Below are 22,456 nucleotides of genomic sequence, written 5' to 3'. Positions count from 1 at the left end.
CCATAGACATTAATATGGAGGAAAGTATGTGCCCCCCACATCCACCTCCGGGGGCTTCTCTGTCCTCATCTACATCCATAGACATTAATATGGAGAAAAGTATGTGCCCCCCACATCCACCTCCGGGGGCTTCTCTGTCCTCATTTACATCCATAGACATTAATATGGAGAAAAGTATGTGCCCCCCCACATCCACCTCCGGGGGCTTCTCTGTCCTCATCTACATCCATAGACATTAATATGGAGGAAAGTATGTGCCCCCCACATCCACCTCCGGGGGCTTCTCTGTCCTCATCTACATCCATAGACATTAATATGGAGGAAAGTATGTGCCCCCCACATCCACCTCCGGGGGCTTCTCTGTCCTCATCTACATCCATAGACATTAATATGGAGAAAAGTATGTGCCCCCCACATCCACCTCCGGGGGCTTCTCTGTCCTCATTTACATCCATAGACATTAATATGGAGAAAAGTATGTGCCCCCCACATACACCTCCGGGGGCTTCTCTGTCCTCATCTACATCCATAGACATTAATATGGAGAAAGTATGTGCCCCCCACATGCACCTCCGGGGGCTTCTCTGTCCTCATCTACATCCATAGACATTAATATGGAGGAAAGTATGTGCCCCCCACATGCACCTCCGGGGGCTTCTCTGTCCTCATCTACATCCATAGACATTAATATGGAGAAAAGTATGTGCCCCCTACATCCACCTCCGGGGGCTTCTCTGTCCTCATCTACATCCATAGACATTAATATGGAGAAAAGTATGTGCCCCCCACATACACCTCCGGGGGCTTCTCTGTCCTCATCTACATCCATAGACATTAATATGGAGGAAAGTATGTGCCCCCCACATCCACCTCCGGGGGCTTCTCTGTCCTCATCTACATCCATAGACATTAATATGGAGAAAAGTATGTGCCCCCCACATCCACCTCCAGGGGCTTCTCTGTCCTCATCTACATCCATAGACATTAATATGGAGAAAAGTATGTGCCCCCCACATCCACCTCCAGGGGCTTCTCTGTCCTCATCTACATCCATAGACATTAATATGGAGAAAAGTATGTGCCCCCCACATACACCTCCGGGGGCTTCTCTGTCCTCATCTACATCCATAGACATTAATATGGAGAAAAGTATGTGCCCCCCACATCCACCTCCGGGGGCTTCTCTGTCCTCATCTACATCCATAGACATTAATATGGAGAAAAGTATGTGCCCCCCACATACACCTCCGGGGGCTTCTCTGTCCTCATCTACATCCATAGACATTAATATGGAGAAAAGTATGTGCCCCCCACATCCACCTCCGGGGGCTTCTCTGTCCTCATCTACATCCATAGACATTAATATGGAGAAAGTATGTGCCCCCCACATCCACCTCCAGGGGCTTCTCTGTCCTCATCTACATCCATAGACATTAATATGGAGAAAAGTATGTGCCCCCCACATCCACCTCCGGGGGCTTCTCTGTCCTCATCTACATCCATAGACATTAATATGGAGAAAAGTATGTGCCCCCCACATCCACCTCCGGGGGCTTCTCTGTCCTCATCTACAGCCATAGACATTAATATGGAGAAAGGGGTGTGCCCCCCACATCCACCTCCAGGGGCTTCTCTGTCCTCATCTACATCCATAGACATTAATATGGAGAAAAGTATGTGCCCCCCACATCCACCTCCGGGGGCTTCTCTGTCCTCATCTACATGCATAGACATTAATATGGAGGAAAGTATGTGCCCCCCACATCCACGTCCAGGGGCTTCTCTGTCCTCATCTACATCCATAGACATTAATATGGAGGAAAGTGTGCCCCCCACATCCATGTCCAGGGGCTTCTCTGTCCTCATCTACATCCATAGACATTAATATGGAGGAAAGTATGTGCCCCCTACATCCACCTCCGGGGGCTTCTCTGTCCTCATCTACATCCATAGACATTAATATGGAGAAAAGTATGTGCCCCCTACATCCACCTCCGGGGGCTTCTCTGTCCTCATCTACATCCATAGACATTAATATGGAGAAAAGTATGTGCCCCCTACATCCACCTCCGGGGGCTTCTCTGTCCTCATCTACATCCATAGACATTAATATGGAGAAAGTATGTGCCCCCCACATCCACCTCCGGGGGCTTCTCTGTCCTCATCTACATCCATAGACATTAATATGGAGAAAGTATGTGCCCCCCACATCCACCTCCGGGGGCTTCTCTGTCCTCATCTACATCCATAGACATTAATATGGAGGAAAGTATGTGCCCCCCACATCCACCTCCGGGGGCTTCTCTGTCCTCATCTACATCCATAGACATTAATATGGAGAAAAGTATGTGCCCCCCACATCCACCTCCAGGGGCTTCTCTGTCCTCATCTACATCCATAGACATTAATATGGAGAAAAGTATGTGCCCCCCACATCCACCTCCAGGGGCTTCTCTGTCCTCATCTACATCCATAGACATTAATATGGAGAAAAGTATGTGCCCCCCACACCCGGGAGCTTCTCTGTCCTCATCTACATCCATAGACATTAAGATGGAGAAAAGTATGTACCCCCCACATCCACCTCCGGGGGCTTCTCTGTCCATCTACATCCATAGACATTAATATGGAGGAAAGTATGTGCCCCCCACATCCACCTCCGGGGGCTTCTCTGTCCTCATCTACATCCATAGACATTAACATGGAGAAAAGTATGTGCCCCCCACATCCACCTCCGGGGGCTTCTCTGTCCTCATCTACATCCATAGACATTAATATGGAGAAAAGTATGTGCCCCCTACATCCACCTCCGGGGGCTTCTCTGTCCTCATCTACATCCATAGACATTAATATGGAGAAAGTATGTGCCCCCCACATCCACCTCCGGGGGCTTCTCTGTCCTCATCTACATCCATAGACATTAATATGGAGAAAGTATGTGCCCCCCACATCCACCTCCGGGGGCTTCTCTGTCCTCATCTACATCCATAGACATTAATATGGAGAAAGTATGTGCCCCCCACATCCACCTCCGGGGGCTTCTCTGTCCTCATCTACATCCATAGACATTAATATGGAGGAAAGTATGTGCCCCCCACATGCACCTCCGGGGGCTTCTCTGTCCTCATCTACATCCATAGACATTAATATGGAGGAAAGTATGTGCCCCCCACATGCACCTCCGAGGGCTTCTCTGTCCTCATCTACATCCATAGACATTAATATGGAGAAAAGTATGTGCCCCCTACATCCACCTCCGGGGGCTTCTCTGTCCTCATCTACATCCATAGACATTAATATGGAGAAAAGTATGTGCCCCCCACATACACCTCCGGGGGCTTCTCTGTCCTCATCTACATCCATAGACATTAATATGGAGGAAAGTATGTGCCCCCCACATCCACCTCCGGGGGCTTCTCTGTCCTCATCTACATCCATAGACATTAATATGGAGAAAAGTATGTGCCCCCCACATACACCTCCGGGGGCTTCTCTGTCCTCATCTACATCCATAGACATTAATATGGAGGAAAGTATGTGCCCCCCACATCCACCTCCGGGGGCTTCTCTGTCCTCATCTACATCCATAGACATTAATATGGAGAAAAGTATGTGCCCCCCACATCCACCTCCAGGGGCTTCTCTGTCCTCATCTACATCCATAGACATTAATATGGAGAAAAGTATGTGCCCCCCACATCCACCTCCAGGGGCTTCTCTGTCCTCATCTACATCCATAGACATTAATATGGAGAAAAGTATGTGCCCCCCACATCCACCTCCAGGGGCTTCTCTGTCCTCATCTACATCCATAGACATTAATATGGAGAAAAGTATGTGCCCCCCACATACACCTCCGGGGGCTTCTCTGTCCTCATCTACATCCATAGACATTAATATGGAGAAAAGTATGTGCCCCCCACATCCACCTCCGGGGGCTTCTCTGTCCTCATCTACATCCATAGACATTAATATGGAGAAAAGTATGTGCCCCCCACATCCACCTCCAGGGGCTTCTCTGTCCTCATCTACATCCATAGACATTAATATGGAGAAAAGTATGTGCCCCCCACATCCACCTCCAGGGGCTTCTCTGTCCTCATCTACATCCATAGACATTAATATGGAGAAAAGTATGTGCCCCCCACATACACCTCCGGGGGCTTCTCTGTCCTCATCTACATCCATAGACATTAATATGGAGAAAAGTATGTGCCCCCCACATCCACCTCCGGGGGCTTCTCTGTCCTCATCTACATCCATAGACATTAATATGGAGAAAGTATGTGCCCCCCACATCCACCTCCAGGGGCTTCTCTGTCCTCATCTACATCCATAGACATTAATATGGAGGAAAGTATGTGCCCCCCACATACACCTCCGGGGGCTTCTCTGTCCTCATCTACATCCATAGACATTAATATGGAGGAAAGTATGTGCCCCCCACATCTACCTCCGGGGGCTTCTCTGTCCTCATCTACATCCATAGACATTAATATGGAGAAAAGTATGTGCCCCCCACATACACCTCCGGGGGCTTCTCTGTCCACATCTACATCCATAGACATTAATATGGAGGAAAGTATGTGCCCCCCACATCCACCTCCGGGGGCTTCTGCGTCCTCATCTACATCCATAGACATTAACATGGAGAAAAGTATGTGCCCCCCACATCCACCTCCGGGGGCTTCTCTGTCCTCATCTACATCCATAGACATTAACATGGAGAAAAGTATGTGCCCCCCACATCCACCTCCGGGGGCTTCTCTGTCCTATTCTACATCCATAGACATTAACATGGAGAAAAGTATGTGCCCCCCACATCCACCTCCGGAGGCTTCTCTGTCCATCTACATCCATAGACATTAATATGGAGAAAAGTATGTGCCCCCCACATACACCTCCGGGGGCTTCTCTGTCCTCATCTACATCCATAGACATTAATATGGAGAAAAGTATGTGCCCCCCACATCCACCTCCGGGGGCTTCTCTGTCCTCATCTACATCCATAGACATTAATATGGAGAAAAGTATGTGCCCCCCCACATCCACCTCCGGGGGCTTCTCTGTCCTCATCTACATCCATAGACATTAATATGGAGGAAAGTATGTGCCCCCCACATCCACCTCCGGGGGCTTCTCTGTCCTCATCTACATCCATAGACATTAATATGGAGAAAAGTATGTGCCCCCCACATCCACCTCCGGGGGCTTCTCTGTCCTCATTTACATCCATAGACATTAATATGGAGAAAAGTATGTGCCCCCCCACATCCACCTCCGGGGGCTTCTCTGTCCTCATCTACATCCATAGACATTAATATGGAGGAAAGTATGTGCCCCCCACATCCACCTCCGGGGGCTTCTCTGTCCTCATCTACATCCATAGACATTAATATGGAGGAAAGTATGTGCCCCCCACATCCACCTCCGGGGGCTTCTCTGTCCTCATCTACATCCATAGACATTAATATGGAGAAAAGTATGTGCCCCCCACATCCACCTCCAGGGGCTTCTCTGTCCTCATCTACATCCATAGACATTAATATGGAGAAAAGTATGTGCCCCCCACATCCACCTCCGGGGGCTTCTCTGTCCTCATTTACATCCATAGACATTAATATGGAGAAAAGTATGTGCCCCCCCACATACACCTCCGGGGGCTTCTCTGTCCTCATCTACATCCATAGACATTAATATGGAGAAAAGTATGTGCCCCCCACATCCACCTCCGGGGGCTTCTCTGTCCTCATCTACATCCATAGACATTAATATGGAGAAAAGTATGTGCCCCCCACATACACCTCCGGGGGCTTCTCTGTCCTCATCTACATCCATAGACATTAATATGGAGGAAAGTATGTGCCCCCCACATCCACCTCCGGGGGCTTCTGCATCCTCATCTACATCCATAGACATTAACATGGAGAAAGTATGTGCCCCCCACATCCACCTCCGGGGGCTTCTCTGTCCTCATCTACATCCATAGACATTAACATGGAGAAAAGTATGTGCCCCCCACATCCACCTCCGGGGGCTTCTCTGTCCTATTCTACATCCATAGACATTAACATGGAGAAAAGTATGTGCCCCCCACATCCACCTCCGGGGGCTTCTCTGTCCTCATCTACATCCATAGACATTAATATGGAGAAAGTATGTGCCCCCCACATCCACCTCCAGGGGCTTCTCTGTCCTCATCTACATCCATAGACATTAATATGGAGAAAAGTATGTGCCCCCCACATCCACCTCCGGGGGCTTCTCTGTCCTCATCTACATCCATAGACATTAATATGGAGAAAAGTATGTGCCCCCCACATCCACCTCCGGGGGCTTCTCTGTCCTCATCTACATCCATAGACATTAATATGGAGGAAAGTATGTGCCCCCTACATCCACCTCCGGGGGCTTCTCTGTCCTCATCTACATCCATAGACATTAATATGGAGAAAAGTATGTGCCCCCCACATCCACCTCCGGGGGCTTCTCTGTCCTCCTCTACATCCATAGACATTAACATGGAGAAAAGTATGTGCCCCCCACATCCACCTCCGGGGGCTTCTCTGTCCTCATCTACATCCATAGACATTAATATGGAGAAAGTATGTGCCCCCCACATCCACCTCCAGGGGCTTCTCTGTCCTCATCTACATCCATAGACATTAATATGGAGAAAGTATGTGCCCCCCACATCCACCTCCAGGGGCTTCTCTGTCCTCATCTACATCCATAGACATTAATATGGAGAAAAGTATGTGCCCCCCACCCCCGGGAGCTTCTCTGTCCTCATCTACATCCATAGACATTAAGATGGAGAAAAGTATGTGCCCCCCACATCCACCTCCGGGGGCTTCTCTGTCCTCATCTACATCCATAGACATTAATATGGAGGAAAGTATGTGCCCCCCACATCCACCTCCAGGGGCTTCTCTGTCCTCATCTACATCCATAGACATTAATATGGAGAAAAGTATGTGCCCCCCACATCCACCTCCGGGGGCTTCTCTGTCCTCATCTACATCCATAGACATTAATATGGAGAAAGGTATGTGCCCCCCACATCCACCTCCAGGGGCTTCTCTGTCCTCATCTACATCCATAGACATTAATATGGAGAAAAGTATGTGCCCCCCACATCCACCTCCAGGGGCTTCTCTGTCCTCATCTACATCCATAGACATTAATATGGAGAAAAGTATGTGCCCCCCACATCCACCTCCGGGGGCTTCTCTGTCCTCATCTACATCCATAGACATTAATATGGAGGAAAGTATGTGCCCCCCACATCCACCTCCGGGGGCTTCTCTGTCCTCATCTACATCCATAGACATTAATATGGAGGAAAGTATGTGCCCCCCACATCCACCTCCGGGGGCTTCTCTGTCCTCATCTACATCCATAGACATTAATATGGAGAAAAGTATGTGCCCCCCACATCCACCTCCGGGGGCTTCTCTGTCCTCATTTACATCCATAGACATTAATATGGAGAAAAGTATGTGCCCCCCACATCCACCTCCGGGGGCTTCTCTGTCCTCATCTACATCCATAGACATTAATATGGAGGAAAGTATGTGCCCCCCACATCCACCTCCGGGGGCTTCTCTGTCCTCATCTACATCCATAGACATTAATATGGAGGAAAGTATGTGCCCCCCACATCCACCTCCAGGGGCTTCTCTGTCCTCATCTACATCCATAGACATTAATATGGAGAAAAGTATGTGCCCCCCACATCCACCTCCGGGGGCTTCTCTGTCCTCATCTACATCCATAGACATTAATATGGAGGAAAGTATGTGCCCCCCACATCCACCTCCGGGGGCTTCTCTGTCCTCATCTACATCCATAGACATTAATATGGAGGAAAGTATGTGCCCCCCACATCCACATCCATAGACATTAATATGGAGAAAAGTATGTGCCCCCCACATCCACCTCCAGGGGCTTCTCTGTCCTCATATACATCCATAGACATTAATATGGAGAAAAGTATGTGCCCCCCACATCCACCTCCGGGGGCTTCTCTGTCCTCATCTACATCCATAGACATTAATATGGAGAAAAGTATGTGCCCCCCACATCCACCTCCGGGGGCTTCTCTATCCTCATCTACATCCATAGACATTAATATGGAGAAAAGTATGTGCCCCCCACATCCACCTCCGGGGTCTTCTCTGTCCTCATCTACATCCATAGACATTAATATGGAGAAAGTATCTGCCCCCCACATCCACCTCCAGGGGATTCTCTGTCCTCATCTACATCCATAGACATTAATATGGAGAAAGTATGTGCCCCCCACATCCACCTCCAGGGGCTTCTCTGTCCTCATCTACATCCATAGACATTAATATGGAGAAAAGTATGCGCCCCCCACATCCACCTCCGGGGTCTTCTCTGTCCTCATCTACATCCATAGACATTAATATGGAGGAAAGTATGTGCCCCCCACATCCACCTCCAGGGGCTTCTCTGTCCTCATCTACATCCATAGACATTAATATGGAGAAAGTATGTGCCCCCCACATCCACCTCCGGGGGCTTCTCTGTCCTCATCTACATCCATAGACATTAATATGGAGAAAAGTATGTGCCCCCCACATCCACCTCCAGGGGCTTCTCTGTCCTCATATACATCCATAGACATTAATATGGAGAAAAGTATGTGCCCCCCACATCCACCTCCGGGGGCTTCTCTATCCTCATCTACATCCATAGACATTAATATGGAGAAAAGTATGTGCCCCCCACATCCACCTCCGGGGGCTTCTCTGTCCTCATATACATCCATAGACATTAATATGGAGAAAAGTATGTGCCCCCCACATCCACCTCCGGGGGCTTATCTATCCTCATCTACATCCATAGACATTAATATGGAGAAAAGTATGTGCCCCCCACATCCACCTCCGGGGTCTTCTCTGTCCTCATCTACATCCATAGACATTAATATGGAGAAAAGTATGTGCCCCCCACATCCACCTCCGGGGGCTTCTCTGTCCTCATCTACATCCATAGACATTAATATGGAGAAAAGTATGTGCCCCCCACGTCCACCTCCAGGGGCTTCTCTGTCCTCATTTACATCCATAGACATTAATATGGAGAAAAGTATGTGCCCCCCCACATCCACCTCCGGGGGCTTCTCTGTCCTCATCTACATCCATAGACATTAATATGGAGAAAAGTATGTGCCCCCCACGTCCACCTCCGGGGGCTTCTCTGTCCTCATTTACATCCATAGACATTAATATGGAGAAAAGTATGTGCCCCCCCACATCCACCTCCGGGGGCTTCTCTGTCCTCATCTACATCCATAGACATTAATATGGAGGAAAGTATGTGCCCCCCACATCCACCTCCGGGGGCTTCTCTGTCCTCATCTACATCCATAGACATTAATATGGAGAAAAGTATGTGCCCCCCACATCCACCTCCGGGGGCTTCTCTGTCCTCATCTACATCCATACACATTAATATGGAGAAAAGTATGTGCCCCCCACATCCACCTCCGGGGGCTTCTCTGTCCTCATCTACATCCATAGACATTAATATGGAGAAAAGTATGTGCCCCCCACATCCACCTCCAGGGGCTTCTCTGTCCTCATCTACATCCATAGACATTAATATGGAGAAAAGTATGTGCCCCCCACATCCACCTCCGGGGGCTTCTCTGTCCTCATCTACATCCATAGACATTAATATGGAGGAAAGTATGTGCCCCCCACATCCATCTCCAGGGGCTTCTCTGTCCTCATCTACATCCATAGACATTAATATGGAGAAAAGTATGTGCCCCCACATCCACCTCCAGGGGCTTCTCTGTCCTTATCTACAGCCATAGACATTAATATGGAGAAAGGGGTGTGCCCCCCACATCCACCTCCGGGGGCTTCTCTGTCCTCATCTACATCCATAGACATTAATATGGAGAAAAGTATGTGCCCCCCACGTCCACCTCCGGGGGCTTCTCTGTCCTCATCTACATCCATAGACATTAATATGGAGGAAAGTATGTGCCCCCCACATCCACCTCCGGGGGCTTCACTGTCCTCATCTACATCCATAGACAATAATATGGAGAAAGTATGTGCCCCCCCACATCCACCTCCAGGGGCTTCTCTGTCCTCATCTACATCCATAGACATTAATATGGAGAAAAGTATGTGCCCCCCACATCCACCTCCGGGGGCTTCTCTGTCCTCATTTACATCCATAGACATTAATATGGAGAAAAGTATGTGCCCCCCACATCCACCTCCAGGGGCTTCTCTGTCCTTATCTACAGCCATAGACATTAATATGGAGAAAGGGGTGTGCCCCCCACATCCACCTCCGGGGGCTTCTCTGTCCTCATCTACATCCATAGACATTAATATGGAGAAAGTATGTGCCCCCCACATTCACCTCCGGGGGCTTCTCTGTCCTCATCTACATCCATAGACAATAATATGGAGGAAAGTATGTGCCCCCCACATCCACCTCCGGGGGCTTCACTGTCCTCATCTACATCCATAGACAATAATATGGAGAAAGTATGTGCCCCCCCACATCCACCTCCAGGGGCTTCTCTGTCCTCATCTACATCCATAGACATTAATATGGAGAAAAGTATGTACCCCCCACATCCACCTCCAGGGGCTTCTCTGTCCTCATCTACATCCATAGACATTAATATGGAGAAAAGTATGTGCCCCCCACATCCACCTCCGGGGGCTTCTCTGTCCTCATCTACATCCATAGACATTAATATGGAGAAAAGTATGTGCCCCCCACATCCACCTCCAGGGGCTTCTGTGTCCTCATCTACATCCATAGACATTAATATGGAGAAAAGTATGTGCCCCCCACATCCACCTCCGGGGGCTTCTCTGTCCTCAACTACATCCATAGACATTAATATGGAGAAAGTATGTGCCCCCCACATCCACCTCCGGGGGCTTCTCTGTCCTCATCTACATCCATAGACATTAATATGGAGAAAAGTATGTGCCCCCCCACATCCACCTCCGGGGGCTTCTCTGTCGTCATCTACATCCATAGACATTAATATGGAGAAAAGTATGTGCCCCCCACATCCACCTCCGGGGGCTTCTCTGTCCTCATCTACATCCATAGACATTAATATGGAGAAAAGTATGTGCCCCCCACATCCACCTCCGGGGGCTTCTCTGTCCTCATCTTCATCCATAGACATTAATATGGAGAAAAGTATGTGCCCCCCACATCCACCTCCGGGGGGCTTCTCTGTCCTCATCTACATCCATAGACATTAATATGGAGAAAAGTATGTGCCCCCCACATCCACCTCCGGGGGGCTTCTCTGTCCTCATCTACATCCATAGACATTAATATGGAGAAAAGTATGTGCCCCCCACATCCACCTCCGGGGGCTTCTCTGTCCATCTACATCCATAGACATTAATATGGAGAAAAGTATGTGCCCCCCACATACACCTCCGGGGGCTTCTCTGTCCTCATCTACATCCATAGACATTAATATGGAGAAAAGCATGTGCCCCCCACATCCACCTCCGGGGGCTTCTCTGTCCTCATCTACATCCATAGACATTAATATGGAGAAAGTATGTGCCCCCCACATCCACCTCCAGGGGCTTCTCTGTCCTCATCTACATCCATAGACATTAATATGGAGAAAAGTATGTGCCCCCCACATCCACCTCCGGGGCTTCTCTGTCCTCATCTACATCCATAGACATTAATATGGAGAAAGTATGTGCCCCCCACATCCACCTCCAGGGGCTTCTCTGTCCTCATCTACATCCATAGACATTAATATGGAGAAAAGTATGTGCCCCCCACATCCACCTCCGGGGCTTCTCTGTCCTCATCTACATCCATAGACATTAATATGGAGTAAAGTATGTGCCACCCACATCCACCTCCGGGGGCTTCTCTGTCCTCATCTACATCCATAGACATTAATATGGAGGAAAGTATGTGCCCCCCACATCCACCTCCGGGGGCTTCTCTGTCCTCATCTACATTCATAGACATTAATATGAAGAAAAGTATGTGCCCCCCACATCCACCTCCGGGGGCTTCTCTGTCCTCATCTACAGCCATAGACATTAATATGGAGTAAAGTATGTGCCCCCCACATCCACCTCCGGGGGCTTCTCTGTCCTCATCTACATCCATAGACATTAATATGGAGAAAAGTATGTGCCCCCCACATCCACCTCCGGGGGCTTCTCTGTCCTCATCTACATCCATAGACATTAATATGGAGAAAAGTATGTGCCCCCCACATCCACCTCCGGGGGCTTCTCTGTTCTCATCTACATCCATAGACATTAATATGGAGGAAAGTATGTGCCCCCCACATCCACCTCCGGGGGCTTCTCTGTCCTCATCTACATTCATAGACATTAATATGGAGAAAAGTATGTGCCCCCCACATCCACCTCCGGGGGCTTCTCTGTCCTCATCTACATCCATAGACATTAATATGGAGAAAAGTATGTGCCCCCCACATCCACCTCCAGGGGCTTCTCTGTCCTCATCTACATCCATAGACATTAATATGGAGAAAGTATGTGCCCCCCACATCCACCTCCAGGGGCTTCTCTGTCCTCATCTACATCCATAGACATTAATATGGAGAAAGTATGTGCCCCCCACATCCACCTCCGGGGGCTTCTCTGTCCTCATCTACATCCATAGATATTAATATGGAGGAAAGTATGTGCCCCCCACATCCACCTCCAGGGGCTTCTCTGTCCTCATCTACATCCATAGACATTAATATGGAGGAAAGTATGTGCCCCCCACATCCACCTCCGGGGGCTTCTCTGTCCTCATCTACATCCCTAGACATTAATATGGAGGAAAGTATGTGCCCCCCACATCCACCTCCGGGGGCTTCTCTGTCCTCATCTACATCCATAGACATTAATATGGAGGAAAGTATGTGCCCCCCACATCCACCTCCTGGGGGCTTCTCTGTCCTCATCTACATCCATAGACATTAATATGGAGAAAAGTATGTGCCCCCCACATCCACCTCCAGGGGCTTCTCTGTCCTCATCTACATCCATAGACATTAATATGGAGAAAAGTATGTGCCCCCCACATCCACCTCCGGGGGCTTCTCTGTCCTCATCTACATCCATAGACATTAATATGGAGAAAGTATGTGCCCCCCACATCCACCTCCAGGGGCTTCTCTGTCCTCATCTACATCCATAGACATTAATATGGAGAAAAGTATGTGCCCCCCACATCCACCTCCAGGGGCTTCTCTGTCCTCATCTACATCTATAGACATTAATATGGAGAAAAGTATGTGCCCCCCACATCCACTTCCGGGGGCTTTTCGGTCCTTCCTCTGCTCTGGGCACAGTCATGGGGGACAGATAAGGGTTTTCCCCAAACTGTTCCCACAAAGCTGTATCTATAACTGTCTACAATTTCTTGTGCTGAAGATGAAGATGAAGATTTCCTTTCACTGAAACTTCTGTCAGATGTTAGTAAAGGGAGATGGTATGACGAAGGGCTGGATGTTATACACCGGAGGGGGCGCGAGGGTCCGGATGTTATACACCGGAGGGGACGCGAGGGTCCGGATGTTATACACCGGAGGGGACGCGAGGGTCCGGATGTTATACACCGGAGGGGACGCGAGGGTCCGGATGTTATACATCAGGGGATGAGGGTCCGGATGTTATACATAACGGAAAATAGAACTGAAGGAGACATCAGAATTCATTGACTAGGATGTGTGGTCCAGTACTTTTCTCTATAGATTGCATGGTAACCCATGGCAGGACAGCAGTGGGGCTGTATACAGATAACGGCACAGCTCATTTTCTGGGATAATTACCTGTTTCCAGGACGAGTTCGGCCTTGCAGGACACTTCTCCAGCACAGTTGCGGGCAATACAGGTGTACACCCCGCCATCTTCAGCCTCCGTCTGCCTTATGATCAGGGAATATTTCCTCTCCTCTCGCTCCGTCTCGATCCGGTCACTTTCTTTCAGCAGATTGTTCTCCTGAGTTCACAAAAGTGGTAAATGTACAGAAGGCGTAAGACCTAATATACCAGGCTACAGGCAGTGGGGTCTTACCTTATACCAGGCTACTGTCAGCGGAGGGCTCCCATCTATCACAGCATCAAATTGGGCTATTTCTCCGCGGTGGGTGTGAACATCTTCAATGGTCACCTGCATATACGGAGGCCCTAAACATGGTCAACATATGAGTGGTAAGCAGTTATCTCTCCATCCCATCTATTAAAATCCCTGATTTCATCTCATCTTTCTTTCCACCCATGCATAACTCCACCAACCATCAATAAATCAACCAACTATCCAACAACCTGCCATCCATAACCCCAGCAATCATGCAAAAAAAACCCCGACCATCCATAAACCAATGACCAGTAATGAACCCATCACCGTCCAGCAACCCCACTGGCCATTCATAACTTCAAAGACCATCCGACAACCCAATGACCTTCCAACAACCCCTTGACGCAGGCTGGATAGGGACCAGTACAGACTGGGATACAGGAACAGAGCCGCAGGTGCGGTGGACTAGCAGAGCAAAACCGCAGCTGCGGTGAACAAGCAAAGCAGAGCAAAACCGCAGGTGCGGTGAACAAGCAGAGCGGAGCAAAACCGCAGGTGCGGTGAGCAAGCAGAGCAAAACCGCAGGTGCGGTGAACAAGGGGAGCAGAGCGGAACCGCCGGAGCGGTGAACAAGGGGAGCAGAGCGGAACCGCAGGTGTGGTAAACAAGCGGAACAGAGCGGAACCGCCGAAGCGGTGAACAAGCAGAGCAGAACAGAACCGCAGGTGCTGTAAACAAGCGCAGTAGAGTGGAACCACCGGAGCGGTGAACAAGCAGAGCAGAACAGAACCGCAGGTGCGGTAAACAAGCGGAGCAGAGCGGAACCGCCAGAGCGGTGAACAAGCAGAGCAGAAGGTGAAGGCAGACAGGACAGGGCTCTGTTCACAGGGAACAGGCTGGAAAATACAGTTAGATGGTTAGAACACAGGAGGTAGATATGGAGGCAGGGAAAGGGGACAAGCAGAACCAGATACACACAAGGTACTTACAATGAAGTAGCCAGTGGACACAAAACTCACAAACAGAAGTACAGAGACAACGAGTTGGAGTTAGGTGCAGGTTCAGACACTGCAGGAAAAGGGAAGGCACGGACATAGAGAGAAACAAGTAACGGGCTAGGACACTGTTCAGACAGGAACTGAACCGGGAACAAGATACAGGAACGAGCCTGTGAACTCAGCCCCCAGGGTGGCGGAAACAGACTAGAAGTCAGAGATACAGGTAGTGTCCCTGGGTACTCAGCCCCCAAGGTGGCAGAACAGACTAGACACAGGACAGGACCTGGCAACTCAGTTGCGAAAGACAAACTGAGTGAAAGTGTTGCTCAGGCACCTCCTACAGGGAGGAGGGGGTTTAAGTATCTAGTGACTCAAAGCAATAGGCTGGGGACGCATTAGGACTGTGCACACAGTAGCTATAAGAAACAAGCAGAAAGCCGCGCCGACGCCCTAAGCAATCAGACAAGAGAAATGGACACAGCAGGTACTGGAGCAAAGAGTGCAGCATGGACTGACAGGTAAGATTGCGGTCTTGCATGGTGGGAGGTAGGGCACCATGCAAGCACGCCGCCAGGGATGTTACACTATTATTATAACCCCACTGACCATCCATAACTCCAACAACCATGTATAACTCCAACTAAAATCCATAACCTACTGACCATCCATATCCCACTGGCCATCCATAACTCCAACGAAATCTATATCTCCAATGACCATGCACAATCCACCAACCATCCATATCTCCACCATTCATCCATAACACCAACTATCCATAAGCCACAAACATCCATGACTTCACTGACCATCCAACAACCCCACTAATCATCCATAAACCAAATGACCATCCACAACCCCACCGATCATCCATAACCCCACCAACCATTCAAAACACAACCCACTATCCAAAACACAACAGACCATCCAACAATCCAACCGATCATCCAACAACCTACTGACCATGCATAACATCACCGACCATCCAACAACTCCACCGACCATTCAACATCCCCACCAACCATCAATAACCCACTGACCATACATAACTCCACTGACCATCCATAAACAATCATCCATAACTCCACTGACCATCCTTCAACCCCATGACCATCTCTAAACCAACCAACAATCCATAACCACCCTGACCATCCATAACTCCTCTGACACCCCATAACACAACCGACCATCCAACTAGCCACCGACATTCCATAACCCATGGACCATCCAACAACCCAACTGACCATCCGTAACCCACCAGCCATCCAACTCACTGACAATCCATAACCAACCGACCATCCATGACCCACCAACCATCCAACAACCAACTGACCATCCACACACAGTGCTCGGATTTTCCTGCTGTTCGCCTTATTCCTATCCCAGACAAAGCTGCTATAGAAACTGACACACTGACAACTCTACTTTGGGAGTTCTCCGTTTTGCTAGCTGCAGCCTATAATAATATTATTACGTATCAGCTGTTCTGGATCATCAGTGATTGTTTCATAGAAAAACCTTGAAGCGTCTTAGAATGACCTTGAGGCTCCTCTGCCGGAGTCTGCAGGTGGCTGTGCCGTCACCATCCGTAATATCAGACAGACGGATAATTCTATGACCTCTCTACAATAACAACTCCAAGAGGAGGTGATGCACAGAGGCTGGAGACTGCACATTCACTGAGGAATTTATGTACCACGGAGATGACTTGACTGATCACATCTAGAAACCGATCCTACCGCCTGCGAAAGCCACTCTACTGTCTATTATCTACCCATCCTTTATATCTAGTATCTATAGCCATCTCATACTCTATATGGAGAAAAGTGTGGGGCTGCATGCCTCAATCAATTAATTTGTGTTCCTCATCTGGCCCCATTGCTTCCGGTGTATAACCTCCAGCCCCATTGCTCCCAGTATATAACCTCCAGCCCCATTGCTCCCAGTGTATAACCTCCAGCCCCATTGCTTCCAGTGTATAACCTCCAGCCCCATTGCTTCCAGTGTATAACCTCCAGCCCCATTGCTTCCAGTGTATAACCTCCAGCCCCATTGCTCCCAGTGTATAACCTCCAGCCCCATTGCTTCCAGTGTATAACCTCCAGCCCCATTGCTTCCGGTGTATAACCTCCAGCGCCATCGCTCCCGGTGTATAACCTCCAGCCCCATTGCTTCCAGTGTATAACCTCCAGCCCCATCGCTCCCGATGTATAACCTCCAGCCCCATCGCTCCCGGTGTATAACCTCCAGCCCCATCGCTCCCAGTGTATAACCTCCAGCCCCATCGCTCCCGGTGTATAACCTCCAGCCCCATCGCTCCGGGTGTATAACCTCCAGCCCCATCGCTCCCAGTGTATAACCTCCAGCCCCATCGCTCCCAGTGTATAACCTCCAGCCCCATCGCTCCCAGTGTATAACCTCCAGCCCCATCGCTTCCGGTGTATAACCTCCAGCCCCATTGCTCCCAGTGTATAACCTACAGCCCCATTGCTTCCAGTGTATAACCTCCAGCCCCATTGCTCCCGGTGTATAACCTCCAGCCCCATCGCTCCCGGTGTATAACCTCCAGCCCCATCGCTCCCGGTGTATAACCTCCAGCCCCATTGCTCCCAGTGTATAACCTCCAGCCCCATCGCTTCCGGTGTATAACCTCCAGCCCCATTGCTTCCAGTGTATAACCTCCAGCCCCATTGCTCCCAGTGTATAACCTCCAGCCCCATTGCTTCCAGTGTATAACCTCCAGCCCCATTGCTCCCGGTGTATAACCTCCAGCCCCATCGCTCCCGGTGTATAACCTCCAGCCCCATCGCTCCCGGTGTATAACCTCCAGCCCCATTGCTCCCAGTGTATAACCTCCAGCCCCATTGCTTCCAGTGTATAACCTCCAGCCCCATTGCTCCCAGTGTATAACCTCCAGCCCCATTGCTTCCAGTGTATAACCTCCAGCCCCATTGCTCCCAGTGTATAACCTCCAGCCCCATTGCTCCCAGTGTATAACCTCCAGCCCCATTGCTCCCAGTGTATAACCTCCAGCCCCACTGCTTCCGGTGTATAACCTCCAGCCCCATTGTTCCCAGCGTATAACCTCCAGCCCCATTGCTCCCAGTGTATAACCTCCAGCCCCATTGCTCCCAGTGTATAACCTCCAGCCCCATTGCTCCCAGTGTATAACCTCCAGCCCCATTGCTCCCAGTGTATAACCTCCAGCCCCACTGCTTCCGGTGTATAACCTCCAGCCCCATTGCTCCCAGCGTATAACCTCCAGCCCCATTGCTCCCAGTGTATAACCTCCAGCCCCATTGCTCCCAGCGTATAACCTCCAGCCCCATTGCTTCCGGTGTATAACCTCCAGCCCCATTGCTCCCAGTGTATAACCTCCAGCCCCATTGCTCCCAGTGTATAACCTCCAGCCCCATTGCCTGTGAGTGATATTATTGAGAAGTGGAAGGAACTGCAGCAACTCAGCCACGAAGTGGAGACCCCGTATGGTTACAGAGCGGGGGGCCGAGTGCTGAGGAGCAGAGAACAAAAAAGTCACCACCGCTCTGCTGACCCCATAACTGTAGATCCAGACGGGAGCTTCATGGCCGAGCAGCTGCCTGCAGCCGTACATCACCCAGCACAATGCCGAGCGTCGGATGGAGTGGTGTAAATCCGCCACCACTGGACTCTGGGGGAGACGTGTTCTGTGCAGTGACGGATCACACTTCTCTATCTGCGTCTGATGGAGGAGTCTGGTGATTCCAGGACGTTACCCCCTGTCTGCATTGTGCCCGCTGTACATGTAAGGGTGTTGGACAGTGGCTATCGTGTTCCTACTCCTGAATAGAAACAATCACGTTATGTATTGTAATGTGAATAATGACCTGAGTCTTTTGTAAATATTGTGTCATGTGAATTGTATTGTATTGTGATGTTTACCTGTGTAATGTATAGTATATAATACTATTATAAGATAATGTTTTGTAGGGAAGTTCTACCCAGCAATAGACAGCGAGGTCAGAAGAGTTAATGTTTGGGACTAGCCCATAGTAAGATGGGTTAATGTTATAGAAAGTGACTGCTTCCTGTTAGAAAGGGAGATAGGGTCTGGAGAGCAAAGTGAGTGGACTGAAAGGTCCAAAGTGAGCGGTGCGGCACTAGAAGGTGACCCTGAATGAGAGGAGACTGAAAAGAAGGGATAACGAGATCAGGAGGATAAGTGACAAAGAGACATAGTGGCCTTATGGAGACAGGTCCTAGGAGAGGACGCCAAGCCACGAGACCTTGGGCTTGTAATGCTGAAAGGTAACGGGCCTAAACGGGACTGAGTGACTGGGACTAGTGAAGGGTCACAAGCGGGAGATCCAGGGCACCAGTAATAGAAGAAATAGGACACAGAACCGCTGAACAAGTAAAGGAGACTTGTTAATCAGGATTGTAGCGTTAGAGCTGGGTTGTGGTGAAGTAGGAAGAAACAGCGGACATGGAAAGCACTGGAAACTGTGTAAAAATGCTTCATACCGTAAAAGAAACATCCATAAGACTGTGTGCTCGATATCTCTTGTATATATTCCTTACCAAGTCACCGTTCAGTAAAGAGTTCATTTTTGACTGATGGTCTCCCTCATTGAACTGTGAAACATCCGGTCCTGGCCAACCTGCAACATCGGATACAAGTGGCCTGCACAGGCGTAAGACCCTCACAGCAAAAATCCGCACACCCAGCCAGGACCCCCACTTTCATGTAACGGGCTTGGGCGCCACAGACGAGTGCTATCGCCCCGCGCCATGCTACATACAGATGGTGGAAGAGGATAAAGCTATGGGCTTGTTGTCAGGGGGCGGCCTCGGACCCTCAGCTCAAGTGATGGGAAATCTTCAGCACAAAAGATTGTGGAAAACTGTAGCTTCAGCTTTGTAGGAACAGTTTGGAGTAGACCCTTATCTGTCCCCCATGACTGTGCCCAGTGCAGATGAGGACAGAGAAGCCCCCGGAGGTGGATGTGGGGGGCACATACTTTCCCCATATTAATGTCTATGGATGTAGATGAGGACAGAGAAGCCCTCGGAGGTGGATGTGGGGGGCACATACTTTCTCCATATTAATGTCTATGGATGTAGATGAGGACAGTGAAGCCCCTGGAGGTGGATGTGGGGGGCACATACTTTTCTCCATATTAATGTCTATGGATGTAGATGAGGACAGAGAAGCCCCTGCAGGTGGATGTGGGGGGCACATACTTTCCTCCATATTAATGTCTATGGATGTAGATGAGCACAGAGAAGCCCCTGGAGGTGGATGTGGGGGGCACATACTTTCCTCCATATTAATGTCTATGGATGTAGATGAGCACAGAGAAGCCCCTGGAGGTGGATGTGGGGGGCACATACTTTCCTCCATATTAATGTCTATGGATGTAGATGAGGACAGAGAAGCCCCCGGAGGTGGATGTGGGGGGGCACATACTTTCCCCATATTAATGTCTATGGATGTAGATGAGGATAGAGAAGCCCCCGGAGGTGGATGTGGGGGGCACATACTTTTCTCCATATTAATGTCTATGGATGTAGATGAGGACAGTGAAGCCCCTGGAGGTGGATGTGGGGGGCACATACTTTTCTCCATATTAATGTCTATGGATGTAGATGAGGACAGAGAAGCCCCCGGAGGTGGATGTGGGGGGCACATACTTTTCTCCATATTAATGTCTATGGATGTAGATGAGGACAGAGAAGCCCCTGGAGGTGGATGTGGGGGGCACATACTTTCCTCCATATTAATGTCTATGGATGTAGATGAGCACAGAGAAGCCCCTGGAGGTGGATGTGGGGGGCACATACTTTCCTCCATATTAATGTCTATGGATGTAGATGAGGACAGAGAAGCCCCCGGAGGTGGATGTGGGGGGGCACATACTTTCCCCATATTAATGTCTATGGATGTAGATGAGGACAGAGAAGCCCCCGAAATACAATACAAATACAATGTCCCCTGTATATGATCCCCCCATACACAATGCCCCCTGTATACGATGCCCCCATATATGATGCCCCCTGTATGCGATGCCCCCTGTATGCGATGCCCCCTGTATGCGATGCCCCTGTATACGATGCCCCCTGTATGCGATGCCCCCTGTATGCGATGCCCCCTGTATACGATGCCCCCTGTATGCGATGCCCCTGTATACGATGCCCCCTGTATGCGATGCCCCCTGTATGCGATGCCCCCTGTATGCGATGCCCCCTGTATGCGATGCCCCCTGTATGCGATGCCCCCTGTATGCGATGCCCCCTGTATGCGATGCCCCCTGTATGCGATGCCCCCTGTATACGATGCCCCCTGTATGCGATGCCCCCTGTATGCGATGCCCCCTGTATACGATGCCCCCTGTATACGATGCCCCCTGTATGCGATGCCCCTGTATGCGATGCCCCCTGTATGCGATGCCCCCTGTATGCGATGCCCCCTGTATACGATGCCCCCTGTATACGATGCCCCCTGTATACGATGCCCCTGTATGCGATGCCCCCTGTATGCGATGCCCCCTGTATACGATGCCCCTGTATGCGATGCCCCCTGTATGCGATGCCCCCTGTATACGATGCCCCCTGTATACGATGCCCCCTGTATGCGATGCCCCCTGTATGCGATGCCCCCTGTATGCGATGCCCCCTGTATACGATGCCCCCTGTATACGATGCCCCATATACGATGCCCCCGTATACGATGCCCCCTGTATACGATGCCCCCTGTATACGATGCCCCCGTATATGATGCCCCCTGTATGCGATGCCCCCTGTATGCGATGCCCCCTGTATACGATGCCCCCTGTATATGATGCCCCCGTATATGATGCCCCCTGTATGCGATGCCCCCTGTATGCGATGCCCCCTGTATACGATGCCCCCTGTATATGATGCCCCCTGTATGCGATGCCCCCTGTATATGATGCCCCCTGTATGTCATGCCCCCTGTATGTCATGCCCCCTGTATATGATGCCCCCTGTATGCGATGCCCCCTGTATATGATGCCCCCTGTATGTGATGCCCCCTGTATATGATGCCCCCTGTATATGATGCCCCCTGTATGTGATGCCCCCTGTATATGATGCCCCCTGTATATGATGCCCCCTGTATGCGATGCCCCCTCCTCCATACTCCTCGGCTCCGGTACATACGCAGCTGTCACCTGCTCGCAGGGTCCCCTCCCCGCACTTACTGGCCCCCGGCTCCGGGCTCAGGTGCCGGTAGCTCCTCGGCTTGCTGCTGCTGCTGCTGCTGCTGTGGATGTAGAGGCGGCTGTGGACGTCCCTCCTGCGCTGCGCCGCATCCATCTGAAGCCTGAAGACAGAGGAGCCGCAGCTATTTATACCGGGATG

The 22,456-nt window shown here is 50.3% G+C and overlaps 1 protein-coding gene across 1 annotated transcript in view; it reads right to left on the bottom strand.

The window, feature by feature from the left end:
* Positions 1–22,456, bottom strand: part of LOC141264608 (obscurin-like) — an 870,641-nt gene that overhangs the window by 329,203 nt on the left and 518,982 nt on the right. Inside the window, exons 24-26 of the mRNA XM_073676886.1 lie at positions 22,297–22,418; positions 14,097–14,209; positions 13,853–14,021 (exon numbers count right to left, since the gene is read on the bottom strand). Of these exons, the coding sequence (XP_073532987.1) occupies positions 13,853–14,021; positions 14,097–14,209; positions 22,297–22,418 (404 nt within the window). The remainder of the gene's footprint in view (positions 1–13,852; positions 14,022–14,096; positions 14,210–22,296; positions 22,419–22,456) is intronic.

The sequence above is a fragment of the Phyllobates terribilis genome, unplaced genomic scaffold, assembly GCF_046119375.1.
Source record: "Phyllobates terribilis strain yellow unplaced genomic scaffold, ASM4611937v1 Scaffold_4__5_contigs__length_816908805, whole genome shotgun sequence".
Classification (NCBI taxonomy): domain Eukaryota; kingdom Metazoa; phylum Chordata; class Amphibia; order Anura; family Dendrobatidae; genus Phyllobates; species Phyllobates terribilis.
The sequence above is the reverse complement of the archived record's forward strand: the minus strand, read 5'-3'. Positions and strand labels throughout refer to the sequence as shown.